The sequence below is a fragment of the Salvelinus namaycush genome, chromosome 30 (assembly GCF_016432855.1).
Source record: "Salvelinus namaycush isolate Seneca chromosome 30, SaNama_1.0, whole genome shotgun sequence".
In the NCBI taxonomy this organism is placed as follows: Eukaryota; Metazoa; Chordata; class Actinopteri; order Salmoniformes; family Salmonidae; genus Salvelinus; species Salvelinus namaycush.
Genome location: NC_052336.1, coordinates 26,816,041 through 26,832,563, shown reverse-complemented (window position 1 = coordinate 26,832,563; position 16,523 = coordinate 26,816,041). Strand labels below are relative to the sequence as shown.

The 16,523-nt window shown below is 42.3% G+C and overlaps 3 protein-coding genes across 7 annotated transcripts; 1 reads left to right on the top strand and 2 right to left on the bottom strand.

Moving 5' to 3' along the window:
• Positions 1-190: 190 nt before the first annotated feature.
• LOC120025261 (prothrombin-like) lies at positions 191-6,605 on the bottom strand. 2 transcript variants are annotated; one of them, XM_038969751.1, is made up of 14 exons: positions 6,442-6,605; positions 6,105-6,265; positions 5,899-5,923; positions 5,511-5,582; positions 3,657-3,762; positions 3,430-3,563; positions 2,942-3,250; positions 2,707-2,817; positions 2,502-2,628; positions 1,411-1,578; positions 1,068-1,241; positions 776-954; positions 527-597; positions 191-425 (listed from the first exon to the last, which is right to left on the bottom strand). In XM_038969751.1, the coding sequence occupies exons 1-14, from the start codon at positions 6,515-6,517 to the stop codon at positions 270-272; spliced, it is 1,869 nt and encodes a 622-aa protein (XP_038825679.1). In that variant the 5' UTR covers positions 6,518-6,605; the 3' UTR covers positions 191-269. The 2 variants fall into 2 exon arrangements, with proteins under 2 accessions (XP_038825679.1, XP_038825680.1); XM_038969752.1 differs by having other exon boundaries at positions 3,430-3,515.
• Positions 6,606-6,728: 123 nt separating this feature from the next.
• Positions 6,729-11,545, bottom strand: LOC120025258 (zinc finger protein 408-like). Of its 3 annotated transcripts, none has more exons than XM_038969746.1 (5): positions 11,437-11,545; positions 10,336-10,556; positions 10,171-10,238; positions 9,767-10,035; positions 6,729-9,629 (listed from the first exon to the last, which is right to left on the bottom strand). In XM_038969746.1, the coding sequence occupies exons 1-5, from the start codon at positions 11,471-11,473 to the stop codon at positions 7,678-7,680; spliced, it is 2,547 nt and encodes an 848-aa protein (XP_038825674.1). In that variant the 5' UTR covers positions 11,474-11,545; the 3' UTR covers positions 6,729-7,677. The 3 variants fall into 3 exon arrangements, with proteins under 3 accessions (XP_038825674.1, XP_038825676.1, XP_038825675.1); XM_038969748.1 differs by having other exon boundaries at positions 10,336-10,495; positions 11,437-11,524; XM_038969747.1 differs by having other exon boundaries at positions 10,336-10,578; positions 11,437-11,521.
• Positions 10,912-16,343, top strand: LOC120025259. Of its 2 annotated transcripts, none has more exons than XM_038969750.1 (7): positions 10,912-11,042; positions 11,911-12,012; positions 13,188-13,294; positions 13,614-13,873; positions 14,027-14,282; positions 14,722-15,396; positions 15,528-16,343. In XM_038969750.1, exons 2-7 carry the CDS (start codon positions 11,957-11,959, stop codon positions 16,286-16,288), a joined length of 2,115 nt encoding a protein of 704 aa, XP_038825678.1. In that variant the 5' UTR covers positions 10,912-11,042; positions 11,911-11,956; the 3' UTR covers positions 16,289-16,343. The 2 variants fall into 2 exon arrangements, with proteins under 2 accessions (XP_038825678.1, XP_038825677.1); XM_038969749.1 differs by having other exon boundaries at positions 10,912-11,046.
• Positions 16,344-16,523: the final 180 nt, after the last annotated feature.

Sequence of the window (16,523 nt, the reverse complement as noted above, 5' to 3'; positions counted from 1 at the left end):
CTGTCTGATAGCTCTCCAGCGGTGCTTGCGTTTACTTCATCATTAGATCTGTATCAAAAAATGTATGGAAAACCTTGTGTAACAACATGCAGAATTCTAGTGGCAATCTCAGATCTGAATTTAGTTTGATTAATTTCTGTAATAATTATAATAATTATAATTGCTGAGTCTACGAGTAATAACAAGCAGATAATGATCAGGAACGCATGTTTATTTCCAATATTACATCAGTTTCCTTTGCATGTAGAGAAAATGAGAAGAAATAACAATCAATCGTCGTCATCGCCGCCTGTTTTGTCAATAACTTTCTTCATCCACCTTCTCATACGGAAAAGATGGGTGTAGAATCCATATTTCCCATCCCTGTCACATCCTTCTCCCCAGGACACAATGCCGATCTGGTACCAACGGTTGTCATCTGGGTTCTGTGAATGAGGATATAAGTCATTCTCATGAGTATATCAAGTAAAGCGGGGGATATGCAAGACATCTAATGAGTGAAGTTTGTTTTTCTCTAGTTGTATACCTTCATGACAAAGGGACCACCGCTGTCCCCTTCACAAGCGTCACCAGTTTTCTGTTCCTCTGGTTTGAAGCCTGAAACGTACAATGGAATTGTAAGGAAGCATCATACTAATGGTAACACCTGTGATTCACCACATTTTTTATCAAGTCACAATGCACCAATTCACTTTTGGTTAACATATTGGATGGACTTGAGCTGCAGTATACAGCAATTACCACACTGAGATGAGAGCTGAGAACTGCTACTCACCAGCACAGAACATGTTGTCAGTGATGCGGATAGAGGTAGAGTCTCTGCAGATATCCTGTTCAACGATGGGTAGATGGATCTGCTGGAGAACTGTGGGTAGAGACTTGGGGGAGGAACTCCATGTCTCATATAGGTTCCCCCAGCCTGTCACACGGCCTTTATAACCAGCAAACATCAGTCTTGAAGGAGAAATTTTAAAAAAGGATGCTACCATTGCTAGTATGGGAAAAAGCTCAGAAATGTTAATAATTCCTATTTAATAATTACTGCTAGCTACGTTAAACTCTCTTACGTCTTAGCAACCTGCTTGGTTGGTAGACAGACAGGATGAATCTCATCGGTGAAAGTAATGGGCCTCCTCATGTGCAGCAGAGCAATGTCCCGGTTCAGGTTCTCCTTCCAGTTGTACTTGGGGTGGACAATTATCTCATCAATGGCCACAATCTTCTCTGTGCCCTTCTCAAACCTGGGATTAGGATGAAATACGGTATGAGCCAAGAATGTTTTGGTATGGCTATATTATTGTTTTGTCAAGTCTTATGGCATGTCATAGTTCACTGTTGAACTGTGCAAAAGTCCATGTGTATCGTTTGTTTAATAAAGATAATATGGGAAAATAGGAGATAACCACTCACTTAGCTCTGTTATGTTTGCCAAGGCGGACCAGGATGTCATTGATGGTGAAGTTCTTGTTCCATGGTGGGTAGAGGATGCAGTGGGCTGCAGTGAGGATCCACTCGTCACTGATTAGACTGGCCCCACACAGCAGCTCCTGGGGGCTTTTCTTGTACAACATCACCTGCCTAACATCAAAGCATCCATGAATAACAGGTATCATCATTTTCTTCTGCCAAATTACATCTGTGCCTTTCTTTTTAGGCCGAGGCTGCGGATCTGACTTTTCCGGCCTTGTGCATTTCTCACTGTCAATCGTGAAATTATAATTATTCAGGTTTTACTGGTGAAACGTCCAAGCTTCATCTACATACCAACCATTTGATCTCAATCAGTTTCATGGGGATAAGCATTTAGATATTCTTGAGTTGTAGGCTACCGTTTCAAAGAAGCCTACAGTGTTGTTTTGAATGAATGTACAGTGAGTGTATTTTAGAGCAGATGGTGTTAACAAACTGTAGTACAGCCTACCTGTGTTTTGTTTCAATCAAAGTACATATTTTGCCTAGTGGCGTGCTTTTGAGTTTTGGCCACATGAGGAAAAAAAAGACAATTTGATCTCAATCATCCTAAAATATCATAAGAAATGAGGTGGTGTTTTTTGTCTTAGAGTAACGTTACTGTGCTATTATATTTGGTTATGCTATGTAGAATAGGCTACTATCATTATGTGATCTTGTAGACATTGATTCAGCTTTGATCTAACTTTATTAAAACGGGCACCATTCGCCAGAGTAGCCCTGTTGTCTATGAGTAGAACAGAGACCGTGTGCAAAGTAGAGAATCTCGCATGTGCAAAAGCTTCGGGGGCCCTTGGCTGTCTGGAAGCAAGGTGCAGAAAAGTCACATCTGTAGCCACTACATTCTTTTAAATTGGGCAATGCGTCGACAACCCCAAAACACATCCTCTAAATGACAGACAACACAGATAACTTCCTTTCCCGCTCCCACCGTGTATATGGTCAAACATGACGACAATGATCCTAAGTAGTAGTCCTACGTAATGCAATAGAATACATGTGGTGTTTTGAATATCTATTAATTTCATTACCATGGTGCACTGGCCACTTCTGCGTCAATCCCTTTAACAATACGGCCTCCTTGGTAGGAGTCAATCAGTTCTTGCTCTCTACCGTCCTTCTTACTTATCTTCTCAAACATGGGTCGCTCTCCGCACACTGAAAACAATTCAAAGTCAAAGCCGTACCTTACACTTTATGTAAAAAAAAAATCCTAACCAAAATTATACTACTTACCCATCTCTCCACTGCCAAAGCTCCGAGGGCTGAAGAAGGATTGTCTGGGCCCAGAGAGTGTTGTCCTTTCCCTTCCACCGGCCGCCTCCTCATAGTTATCTATTGGGTCATCTGAAAGAGAACAACAGTCCAGCACTGAGCATTTATGATACCTGTCAGATATCTTTTTTTTCTTCAGTGTCCTAATATTTTAAGTGAATCATTTAAAACTAGAAAAAGTGTTGAAACAGCTCACCACACATCTCAAGGTCACAGTAGTCCACAGTGGTATTTCCATGCTGGTCCACATAGCACCAGGGTCCCTCCATATCTCCGTCAGGGTTTCTACAGTGGTTCGTCACAAGTTTGACCTCTGGGATGAAATTCTTTCCTTTGCTGAGTGCCAATGCCTTTGGGGAGGCCCAAGGCAGACACTTTTTGCCATTCATGGTAACTGAGAGATCACCTGTATAATCCAAGCCATTGTTGGCCAGGCAGTCCTTCTTGGTGTACTTGGCTTTCCCATCTACTGTAGCAGATACTTTTGGGGGTACCCAAGGCTCACCTGTAAGGGAACAATCACAATAGAGTACCACTAAGACATATTGCAACAAGCAACATGCTCTGCACTTTGTTGTTGAACAAGGAGGCATATAAACCACCGATTGTCAGTGTAAAAGTACACCCAGCTCAGCAACAACATGCAACCAAATGTTGGTTATTATGCAAGTAGTGAAATCATACCACATTTTGGGACGATGCATTGCTCTCTCCTGACTGTGGGATCCCTGGTGAAGCACCAAGGTCCTTCAGGAGTTTTGTCTGGGTTCCTGCAATAGTTCTCATATAGGGTCTCATCCAGGAAACTATTGAACTCCCTAAGAAGAGATATTACCCCTCAGCAACAACACATCACGAATGGGACAACTTTGAAATTACATTCCTCAAGTTATGGGGTCAATATTACATACGTAATTCTGTGTGGGAAGTTACTGGACCAGTACTGGCATGTTTTTCCTGAGGAAGTAGTGAAGATGGTACCGTTGTAGTTCACACCATTGCCCACTGAGCACTCTCCTGTAAGACGCAGGCCCACATAATATTTGAGAAACAGGATGTCCTGCTCAAAAAATGTATCTTTACATTATAACATTTTCCTGGTAGATTCCTCACACTTTTTAGCTGATTTCAACACAAACATTAACATTTAGTCAATAAATCATTGACGTACAGTGCCTTGCAAAATTATTCATCCCCCTTGGCGTTTTACCTATTTTGTTGCATTACAATCTGTAATATAAATATATTTTTATTTGAATTTCATGTAATGGACATACACAAAATAGTCCAAATTGGTGAAGTGAAATGAAAAAAATTACTTGTTTAAAAAAAAATCTGAAGCAGAAAAGGGGTGCATGCATATGTATTCCCCCCCTTTGCTATGACGCCCCTAAATAAGATCTGGTGTAATCAATTACCTTCAGAAGTCACATAATTAGTTAAAAGAAGTCCATCTGTGTGCAATCTAAGTGTCACATGATCTCAGTATATATACACCTGTTCTGAAAGGCTCCAGTCTGCAACACCGCTAAGCAAACAGCATCATGAAGACCAAGGAGCATGCCAAACAGGTCAAGGACAAAGTTGTGGAGAAGTACAGATCAGGGTTGGGTTATAAAAAAATATCAGAAACTTTGAACATCCCACGGAGCACCATTAAATCCATTATTAAAAAATTGAAAGAATATGGCACCACAACAAACCTGCCAAGAGAGGGCCATCCACCAAAACTCACAGACCAGACAAGGACGGCATTTATCAGAGAGGCAACAAAGAGACCAAAGATAACCATGAAGGAGCTGCAAAGCTCCACAGTGGAGATTGGAGTATCTGTCCATAGGACCACTTTAAGCCGTACACGCCACAGAGCTGGGCTTTACGGAAGAGTGTCCAGAAAAATGCCATTGCTTAAAGAATAAAATAAGCAAACACATTTGGTGTTCACCAAAAGGCATGAGGGAGACTCCCCAAACATATGGAAGAAGGTACTCTGGTCAGATGAGACTAAAATTGAGCTTTTTGGCCATCAAGGAAAACGCTATGTCTGGCGCAAACCCACCACCTCTCATCACCCCGAGAACACCACAAAAACACCATGTGGGGATGTTTTTCATCAGGAGGGACTGGTAAATTGGTCAGAATTTTATGATGGCACTAAATACAGGGTAATTCTTGAGGGGAACCTGTTTCAGTCTTCCAGAGATTTGAGACTGGGACGGAGGTTCACCTTCCAGCAGGACAATGACCCTAAGCATTTTGCTAAAGCAACACTCGAGTGGTTTAAGGGGAAACATTTAAATGTCTTGGAATGGCCTAGTCAAAGCCCAGACCTCAATCCAATTGAGAATCTGTGGTATGACTTAAAGATTGCTGTACACCAGCGGAACCCATCCAACTTGAAGGAGCTGCAGCAGTTTTGCCTTGAAGAATGGGAAAAAAATCCCAATGGCTAGATGTGCCAAGCTTATAGAGACACTCCAAGAGACTTGCAGCTGTAATTGCTGCAAAAGGTGGCTCTACAAAGTATTGACTTTGGGGGGGGGGGGTGAATAGTTATGTCTTATTTCTTGTTAGTTTCACAAAAAAATATTTTGTATCTTCAAAGTGTTAGGCATGTTGTGTAAATCAAATGATACAAACCACCCAAAAATCTATTTTAATTCCAGATTGTAAGGCAACAAAATAGGAAAAATACCAAAGGGGGTGAATACTTTCGCAAGCCACTGTATTTGAAATGTGCAGTGTAATCAGGCCATAATTATTACCACTGGCATCAATACACCCTCTCAATGTTTTTATATTGTCCTTGTCTCTCAGCAGTGAAGTGCCTTTGCAAGCTGTGAAGAAGACAAGCAAGAATTAGAAAACATGCGGAAATACTTGACTCTACTTGCTTATAATTGCCAAAGCCGATATTAATGTTTGTTTTTTAAGTATAAAGAGCATAGCATGTGTGGGAAGAGCAAAACGTGTGGGGTCACCGACACTAGGGCTAAAGCCTGTTCCTCAAACAAGTCGACTCACATCTGTTGCACTTTGTTCTGGTTCAATACAATCTATTTACATTGGGTGTTCTGACTGATGATTGCATATTCCATAGATAAGGTTTTTGATAGAAAACACAAGTAATAACGAATAAAAACAAATACTTACCCAAATAGCTGCCCCAAAAGGCCTTCTAAATTAAGAAAGATCGGTTTAGACAGTTATTTGGGGAGAAATACTATAATCATACTTTATTATGCAAATATAGTGTTACCCAGGTAAACAGAAAGCTCATGATTTAGTTACCAGTATACCAAGGTGAATATGAATGTGCTTTGCATGATACTTCAATCTAACAAGCCAGACATCCTCACCGTCTTGTCAGGCTTTTCAAAGACTTCACGGGCTTCTTCATGGTCACAGATCTCCTCGATGCACTCCCGTTCCAAGTTCCCAGGTTTCAACTCCTCGAGGAAGGAATTTGCCCGTTTAGCACGGATAAAAACCTGTGAGGCCTCCTTGCTGTTAAGAAATACTAGAAACAAATATTTGATAACTCAACCTATTCTTTAGTGATATTATAACTGACAAATAGCCTTATTCACATCAAGGAGTAACAGTTTAAGGGGTATACATTTTCAGAATATCGATATTTTGAAACTTGCTTGCTTTTGAGCTTTCAGGGCTGGTAAATAAAAACTGATATCTTACCATTTTCACAAAGGGTGATCTGAAGAGTAGAAGAAAATAGTAGAATGAAAATGAGAGTTGCAGGTATTCGACCCATTGTTGCGGATGGTTAAGACAGAACTCCTTGTAAAACCTAGGACATCACCAAACCTTCTCACCCCCTCAAAATCCAGTACTCATTGAAACCCCCCTCTTTCTGTTACATTGAACCACCTGGTTAATATTGAACCACTGTACTAAGACTGAGTCGGGGCTGCACCTCCCATCTGGGTCATGTCAACAACATAAAATTGAACTCAGTATTTCCATTAAAGTTTAAACTACTACATATGACCATGGATAAGCTTTCCACACTATGTCAAGAATAGCTTTCTCCATTGTTTATTTTCTGTCAGGGCCTACTCATGGATTACTTTATATAAAAATGTTTGCTATTAAGTAATTATAAGTGGAATATAAAATGATAAAGACAAAGGCAATGTCAAAAACACACACAATAAATCAACCTTTTAAATACTGCCATTTACTAATTTAGACTATGATAGTGTGTGCTGCATAGACAAGCATAGCAAACACACACTAAAGTTGCTCCAAACCAGAATATTTGCTGATTCAGTCTCGGACTGTCCCAACCATCTAAATATTTGCACCCAAATATTGAATGACGCATTGGATAAAGAGTGAATGGTCAAAGTCGTGTTCAAAAACACATACAACTGTTGTAAAGCCACCACAGAGGTACTTCATTTCTCCATTTTAATTGGAGTCTTCAACAATAATGATCCTCTTGTTGATGGCCCATATTTAAACAGTGTATTAAAATACAGTAAAGCTATTTAAAAAGCCTTCAAACATTCTCTAGACATCAAATATATTTTAGTCAGATAAATTTAAAAAATATTCATGAGGATTTCTCTTTGTAACCATTAAGATATTTCCTAAAATACAGGGGCAGGTAGTTTTAGCACAGTCCTTGAAAATAACATTTGCTGTAGATAGTGGCTAGACAAGATCCACCACAGATGTGAGTCAATATTTGCTGATATCTTTAACTCGTAGTATCCTGATGGTGATAACATAACATATTTTATATTCATGACAAATGTATTTTCCAAATAAATACTGCTTATTGTCTTATTTTAGGTAAAGTACATCTAGCAGGCAAAACAACATTTTTTCTTCACATTCTTGGTTTTATTTGAAGATTTAAACAAATTAAAAACAGCAACAGAAAGCAAAATGGTGTGACTTGCAGTTTTAAACTCCTGTTTCTATCTCTATTGTCTCTGCCACAGAGCTCAGTCCATCCTCTCCCTGTAGAATCACCAGGTTGCTGTGTGTTTTGTGCTCCCTTACCACAATGCACTTATCACTAGAATCTGAAACAACTATCTCAATGACATTCTCATTTAGCTGGATCTGGCCCACATCCTGTTCCAAACCTTCCTCTATTACCACTGAAGATATGGCATTATCATGATACGAGTCATAGGTGCTGACAATAACCTCCCCTGAGTTAGGCATGGCTAAGTCTTCGATGGCCTGAACATACACAACTGTCTGACTCTCCATGTTCTCTTCAGTCACATCAACCCATGGCTTGACCTCTGTCTTGCGAGGGGTCTTTCTAGGTCTGCCTCTAGCAGGGGCAGAGTGGCTAGACTCCAGAGCTGCCAGAGCGTCAGCTAGCTCCCCAGATGTCCGATCTTCTCTCTTTTTATGGGAGAGCTGGTGGCGAACCAAGCTCTGCATTAGCGTGTAGCCAGCACCACATGCCTGACATTTGTAGGGCTTCTCCTCAAGGTGTGACTTCATGTGACGGCGTAGCTTGGTGGCCATGGTGTAGGCCTTCCCACACACCTCACACTTGTGAGGTCTCTCCCCTGTGTGTAAACGTTCGTGGGCCCGCAAGGTGTGGGGGTCCCGCAAGGCTTTGCCACATATAGGGCAGAGGTAGACTTCCCCTGTGTGTGATATGAGGTGTCTGCGGAGTTCAGGCACCTGCGAGAAGTACTGATTGCAATGGTTACACTTGTAAGGCTTCTCCCCTGTGTGGATGCGTAGATGCCCCAAAAGGTTTCCCCGCTGTCGGAATGTCTTACTGCAGTGGGGACAGGCATAAGGCCGTTCTCCTGTGTGCAAGCGCATGTGATTCCTAAGGGAGCCCGAATTGGCCAGTTCTTTATCGCATACAGGGCACCTGAGCTTAGGAGCATGGTAATTCTCTTCCTTGGCGCGGTGGGCCTCTCTATGAATACGTAATGAAGGCCGGCGGGCAAAAGCCTTCCCACAGATATCGCAGACAAAAGGCCTCTCTCCTGTATGAAGAACTTCATGCTCCTTCAGATCCCGTTTCAGGCCATAGCTCTTGTCACACTGCTGGCACTTGAATGGCCTCTCTCCCTTATGCATTAGAAGGTGGGCCCTGAAGTTCTCTTGGGAGCTGTAATTCTTACCACACTCTGTGCATAAGTAAGGCTTCAGGTCCGAGTGAGTGAATTTGTGCTTCTTCAGGTGACAGAGCTGGAAGAAACTCTTGTCACACTCGTCACATGTATACCTCCTTTCCCTGATGTTAAAGAGGTCTGGAGCTGTCATAAGCTCCTCCGGGTCTTTCTTCCCCCCTTTGTCACTATCCTTTGAGATTTCATCTGAGCCTATATTTTCTCTACCTTTTATGTCTGTTTCTTGGCAAGCTTGACCATTTTCATCACCAACTCTGGACGTAACCTCCAATGTCACTTGACGATCCAGATACCTATTTTTGTGCCCTTGAAGACGCTTGTGGATGCAGCCGACTAATGAATGTACCTTCCTGGGTTTAGCAGCCAGTCTGCAACTGGCCCTGACAACCTGTGGCCCCTGTTCCTCCTGGGGTTTTCTTACCACATTACCTGGTTCTTCACTGCTCTTTGGAGGCTCGTCTGCAGGACTCACAAGTTTGTCCTCATTAGAGCATGGCACATTGGTTATTTCTGGAATGAAACGTTCTGTTTTTATTATTTTGCCTGAGTCAACTTCTCCATTCTGTTCCATTGTTTTCTCACCCCTGGAATGAGAGTCTCTCACACATCTCTTTTTCATTTTGTAGATAAGAGGTTTGGTCCTTTTGATTCCAGCCTGGCTTTTCTCCTCCTCCACCATCATAGACTCTGTAGACCCCAGTGGAGAAGTTGACATGTCTGAATCTTCAGTGTGCTCCTCAGGCTCTGTAAGACATACAAATATCTTCCACGTAACATTTCAGAAACCACTATCCAAATATAAAATGTCATCATTTCATAACATCATCCTTATTAGTAAAAAAATGTATTAGTGTGTATTAAGAATGTGGGTGTCAGGCTACCTGTAAGCTTGAGCTCTTGCTCCGTGGAGTTTACACCTGGGGATCTCTCCTCCCTGGACTTGCGAGGTGTAACTTGTTTGCGAGGTTTGCCAGGTGTTGTTAGTGACCCTCCTTGGCTTCCATCGTGTTCCAGAGGACCAGCTAGGAAACTCCAAAGCAGAAGTTCTGTCCCTGGGTTGATGTCTTTGCAGGCCCTTAGACAGAGACTTCCATCCACCTCATGAACAGTAACATTCTGTTCATCCTTTCTTCTTGCATTACAGGCAAATCTGCATAAAACAAAGAGGGTTTCTCTCTCCCAATGACCAAATTCAATGTGACAGTAATGTTAATGTGTTTGATACAGCTGAGTGCTACAAACAAAAAAACCATTGGGTTATTCTTCTTTACCTAGAGACACCTACCTAATCCAATAGCACCTGTCCCAAAGATGCCCCTTGATTATCGTCTGATACGCTTCTTCCATCAAGCTCTGACGACAACAAATGTGTTACATTCAATACATTTGCAATGTTATAGAAACTTGAGCAAGTGTGTGCCTCCGCCATCACAACCACTCTGATACATACCTCTGTAAAGTCTTCACTTTGGTCAAAGGTGTTGCTTTGGTTTTCCACACCCAGAAGCATCCCTTTCTGCAGAGCATGTCCTACACACCAGAGCCCCAACTGGCCATCATTTGCTAGAGAGGGGCCCACTGTCAGTCCACGGGGAACAGCATTCAGCACACTGTGTAGGAAGTCCTGGTTTAGGGATGGGCCCCTCATACCCAGAGAGTCCATCCTACTCTCTGTAGCCACAAAATGTAGACTCTTAAAAATGCAAATGTTTTGAACGTTGTTTACAATGATTAGCTTACAATGACAAACAAAAATACACGTTTTGGATGTCATTTACAATGACTAGCTACATTGGAAGTTGAAACCTATCTCTTGATTTGTGTTTCAAGCTGTCATTGATACAGTACTTGTATAATGTGATACAGTACTGTATAAGAAACAGCAGCCATATATACAATGTATATACCATAGGAATATAGCTAACTGAGATTTATGGCCATCGTTTATCAATAATTGTGTGTGACATGCATACGTGACCTGGCGGGTGGCAAGCTTTGTCGTGACAACATATGTATGCCTGCGCATGCGCGGACAAGGCAACACATTTCAGCGCTAATGTAAGCCCCTGTCAAAACCATTAGCCAACGTTAACAGAATTTGCTCACTAACAAAAGTTGGCCTGCTTAACTGGAAACAGTACACGTCGACATGGGACCGTGAGTAAGTTTGTCAATGAATTGTGACACAGGCAGACAATTATTATGAAGAAGCACAAGCCAACTATTAACTGGCGAGCTAGCAAGCTATGATTTCAGTAGCTAACGTTAGCTCGAACAGGCTTGAGTATATATCAGAACTCTAGAAACAGTAGTTATTTAGTTTGATAGCTAGTTAATAACGAACGTTAACGCTTTTTTATTTGTTCTTGGTGGCAGTGATGATGCTAACTAACAAATTCAAGCTACTGTTTTTGCTACCATGCATGCTACATTGTTGTTGTCTGGCTAACCAGTCGACGACAGTGTGAACATGATACTACGATTAGGATATCAAACATATTTCAAGTAGACGTTCGATTCGCGGCAATAACATGAAAATATTTCAACTAACTCAGGATTTCCACAGGGTCTTGGCCAATTTGTATCATTCGTTTTTTCCATTTGAAAACTCCGGGAAAATCATCGTTCTCCAGCCGAGGACAGAATCCGGAAGTCCTCAAGTTCCTTTCTATCGAAACATTCCGACAGGAAACATGTCATTTGACCCACATCGTAAATGCTAGATTTATTTTAATTCGAATCGTTAAAAAGCCAGATGACTACATGATATAGTCATGTATCTTTAGCTATCGTACCTTGCTGTTTTTGTTTTTTTCCAACTAGCTAATTTACAACATATATTTGTCAGCGGCAATAGGAACTCATGTACGTTCTCATACAGCAAGTGCCGTGGTCCCATTTATGGTTTTGCCATTGCCAGACTGAAATTGAATGTCGAGTTTATTTTAAATACTAGGACTAATTGTATTACCTGATCCACCTGTATTCATGAACTGCCATTATATTATGCTTTTTCTACCAACAGACTTGACATGGTATGCTGAGGTGGGGAGTCTGGGGACCTATGCACAATGGCAGAGTCACTTGCCATCCAGGACCATTCAACAGAAGCAGAACTATGCACCAAGTAGTAATATGAATCAATTTGGCCTAGTAGCCAGCAGATTGACAGCAGATTGCTTACAGCTGCAGACAGGCTAGGGTCGGACAGGCTTCCTGTGTAAATTAAGACACCGCGTAGCTGGCGCGAGATATGGCTCCGAAAATGTACCTCAATCCAGGGATGAGAAATGTGTTGTACTCCGAATTGTCCCATTATCCCAACTGTTACACTGAGACATTGAACTACTGCTAAAATAACAGCGGAGAGCCGGCGCGAGATATGGCGCGCAAAACGTACCTCAATCCAGGGATGAGAAATGCATTGAACTTCCGAATTGTCCCATTATCCCAACTGTTATACAGAGAAAATCAAATAGCAGTTGTTCAATCGTCTCTGTGTAACAGTTGGGATAATGGGACAATTCGGAGTACAACACATTCCTCATTCCTGGATTGAGGTATGTTTTGTGAGCCATATCTCGCACCAACTCTGATGTGTATTAATCTACACAGAAAGATTGTCTGACCCTAGTGCAGTTGTAAGCAAGCGGGTTGGATTTGCTGGATAGCCTAGTATTAGCTATGTGTTCTATCCTCTACTAATCAATGATCTGCTGTTTTGATCAGTGGAGGCTGCTGAGGGAAGGACGGCTCATAAAATGTGCCTGAAATAGAGTATAATGGCTGAAATGGAGTGAAAGGAATCGAACACATGATAACCATTGCATTCCAGCCATTATTATGAGTCGTCATCCCTTCAGCAGCCTCCACTGGTTTTCATATAGCCTAGTCTGTTTTAATATCTGCTGCCTTGATAGCCCATCTTTGCAGGTTAGTTGAATAAATGGATGCTAATCAGGTGCAGTTATAAAAATAAAACATTTGACGCTCATCCAGAGATTGCATAGTCACTTTACTTCTACCTACATACATATTACCTCAACTAACCTGTGCCCCCGCACATTGACTCTGTACTGGTACTCTGTATATAGCCTCACTACTGTTATTTTACTGCTGCTCTTTATGAAAAAGAAGTGTTAAGTATAAACAAATTTTAAAAAATGTATTAAAGCTGCATGTTGGTTAAGGGCTTGTAACTAAGCATTTCACTGTAAGGTCTGTTGTACTGTATTACCTGTTGTATTCGGCGCATGTGACAAATAAAATTTGATTTGATTGTGATATGCTATAATCTTATAGTGAAATAAAAGACATTGAGTCATTTGAGACAGAGGGAGCCAACCAGAGATTGAAAGTCAACCACTTGCTTTTCACCAGTGAAAGAGACCAAAAATGTTACTTCTGGTGTGAGTATTAGCTATTTCTGTCCAGTGCCTTTACACACAGACTCGCACTTAGAGCCTTAGACTATGACTAAGAGCAGCTGAACTGTGTTTGACTGTTTCATTTGTTCTGATACTTTGATACATTTCCCAGTGCCACTAGGCCTATCGTTTCTTTATGTGAATATTGCATTTTTATTGCTAATGAAATGTACTCTACAACTTCTATTGTTGCTGTGGTATTGTTTTTTCATCCATGCATCATTGCTGTAATTTTAAAAATAATTGTACATTTTACCTTCAAATTATATTGCTTAAAATGTACCTTTGTCATGCCTTACAGTTTGTGAAGAGTGCAAAGACAATTTTATTGACGAATGCCCCACACACGGCCCTCCAGTTTTTGTGCCTGACACCCCTGTGCCAGTGGGTGTCCCAAACCGTGCCGCCCTTACTACCCCTAGTGGCATCGAGGTCATTCAGGAAGGCAGTGAGGTGGACGTGTACTGCGTAGACAAAGACATTCCTAGGGGGGCACTATTCGGTCCTTACCAGGGTGAAGTGGTGTCACAGGACAAGTCCTCTGGTTTCTTCCCCTGGATGGTAAGTTGAATCCACAAACCTTACTATGTTTTGCAATTCACTTTTCACTAGTATATGGTATGACTCATGAAATTGTCTTCCTAACTTCATGCACCATGTGTAACTTTAAGGCTCTTGCATCTATGTATTTATGTCAATGATTTTTATCCCTAGTTGGTGGACAAAAACAACTCATACAAATCCATTGATGGCAGCGACGAAACCAAAGCCAACTGGATGAGGTATGTCCGAAACTCTTCAGAGGACATTGAGCGAAACCTGACAGCCTTCCAGCATGGTGAGCACATCTACTTCCGGGTGTGCCGTGACCTGTCAGTGGGAGAGAGGCTTCGGGTATGGTACAGTGATGACTACATGGACCGATTACACCGCATGTCCCAGGACACCATTGACAGCAACTTGGCCACAGGTAACACTCCTACCTCATCCCTTTGCCAGCCCTCTAGTTAACTACCAAACTTATTTTTTATTGCTTTCCAGAGTGCTACAATGTGTGTACTTTTCTACTCATATCACTGATCTAAGATCTCCTAAATAGTTATTCTAAGAAATTCAATAGTATGACATTTTGACCACCAGGGGGAGCCATGTTGCAAAATACATGCAGAAGCTCAAACAATGAATGGCAATATCAAACCAGTAGTCACCTTTTTGAAATTAATACTTCATATATCAGCATGTCGTTTTACGCACAAATATAGTTAATAAAGAGGATTTTGTCATTTTATTATGTAAGAATGATTACATGTTTGTTTATATTATAAGCAGTTTTAAGGTGCTTACCTGTCAGAGGCTGATCAAGTTAAACTTGGGGTTTTGAATGATCATCTTGTCTCCCTCCACAACAGTTGAAAAGGACTCACGAGTGTGGTCAAGCCCCTGGAATGTTACAGCCCGGGACCGGGAGGCCAACCAGGCCCTCATCGAGCACTACGGGTCCCCAGAGATCCAGGGCCTACTGAACGACCGGACAACCAGAACCAAGCATATCTTTGAGATCATTGCCAGTCGGATGGAGGCACAGGGCTTCCTGATCAGTGAGAACTCGTGGCAGGCTGGCAAGCGATGCTTCCAAAAGTGGCGCAACATGGAGCGCACGTACAAAGACTATGTGCTGGCGTCCAAGAGGACTGACGCTGGACGCAGGAAACAGCCCGAGTTCTTTGACCAGTTCCATGCACTCATGGGCCAGAGGCTGAGCTCCAAGCTGGCTGCTGCTGACACCCCAGCCAGGGTGTTGACCAAGCTGAAGCCTAAAGCTGTAGCACCAACTCCAAGCCTGCCCCTCTATGCTATTGTAGTCCCATCAGGCCATCCAGTCAACCTCGGTATCCCCTCCACCTCCAGCCCAGAGTCAGAGATTGGAGTCTATGAAGGCACCACTGAGCCTGAACCGCTAGCCAGGAAGTCCAGGAGCGAACGGTTCCCAATTCCCAAGATACTCCAGTCAAATGCGGTGGAGGAGAGGGAAGAGAATCAACTCCAAAAGGGGAGGATGAGGTCATGGCTGGGGGATGACAGAGGTACACGTGTTATGACGTTGAATCTTAGCAGTTGGCCTATAACTGAAAAGGACGCAGCCATTTTCAAAATCATTGACAGTCTTTGTGTAATAACTCTTCATTTTTCTCTGTCTTCCTATCCACGTCTCTAGCTGCTGAGAACGGTGGGTCCCTGCCTGTGTGGTCGGAGTGGAAAGTGATCAGTCAGGACATTGAGGCAACGGAGGCTTTAGTAGAGCTGTACAGCTCTCCAGAGATCCAGGGACTGATCAGGGAAAACAAGACCCAAACCAAGAGGATCTTTGAGATCCTAGCTAGCAGGCTGAAGGAGCAAGGCTTCCCCATCAGTGATGTGCCTGAGCAGGCGGGGGAGCGATGCTTCCAGAAATGGCAGAACCTGTCGAGGGCGTACAAGGAGTACGTCCTCAACCCAGAGAAGGCTGACATGGCCAAGAGGAAGCTTCCAGCCTACTTCAATAGGCTCCAGGACCTCATAGGCCACCGGCTCAGCCTTCAACTATTTGAAGACTCCCCCGAGCCTGATGGCAGCATGGGAGATGCTGAGGCAGATGCAGGGGTTGAGGACATAAGCCAGAATCTGTTACACATTGTGGAGGTGCCGGCGAGCCCCATTGACATTGTCAGTCCCCCCTCCACTTCTGCCTCCTTCTCCTCTTCACATAGAGGAAACCACCTCCATGTTAGACCCAGTGGGCGGAAGAGAAGGAGGATGGCAGATATATTGGATGCCTTTCAGGGTTATAGGGAGGAGGACAAACTATTGCAAGAGGAGAGGGAAAGGAGGGCAGAGGAGCGCTTTAATCAGCTGCGAAGCCTTCTGCAGCAACAGCACACCGAGACTATGGTGGTGATGAGAGAACTGATCAATTCCATGAAGATGAAAAAACTATGATTATATATACATATATATATATATATATATATATATATATATATATATATATATATATATATATATATATATATATAAAGTTTGGACACACCCACTCATTCAAGGGTTTTTCTTTATTTTCACTATTTTCTACATTGTAGAATAATAGTGAAGACATAAGGAACTATGAAATAACACACATGGAATCATGTAGTAACCAAAAAAGTGTTAAACAAATTAAAATATATTTTATATT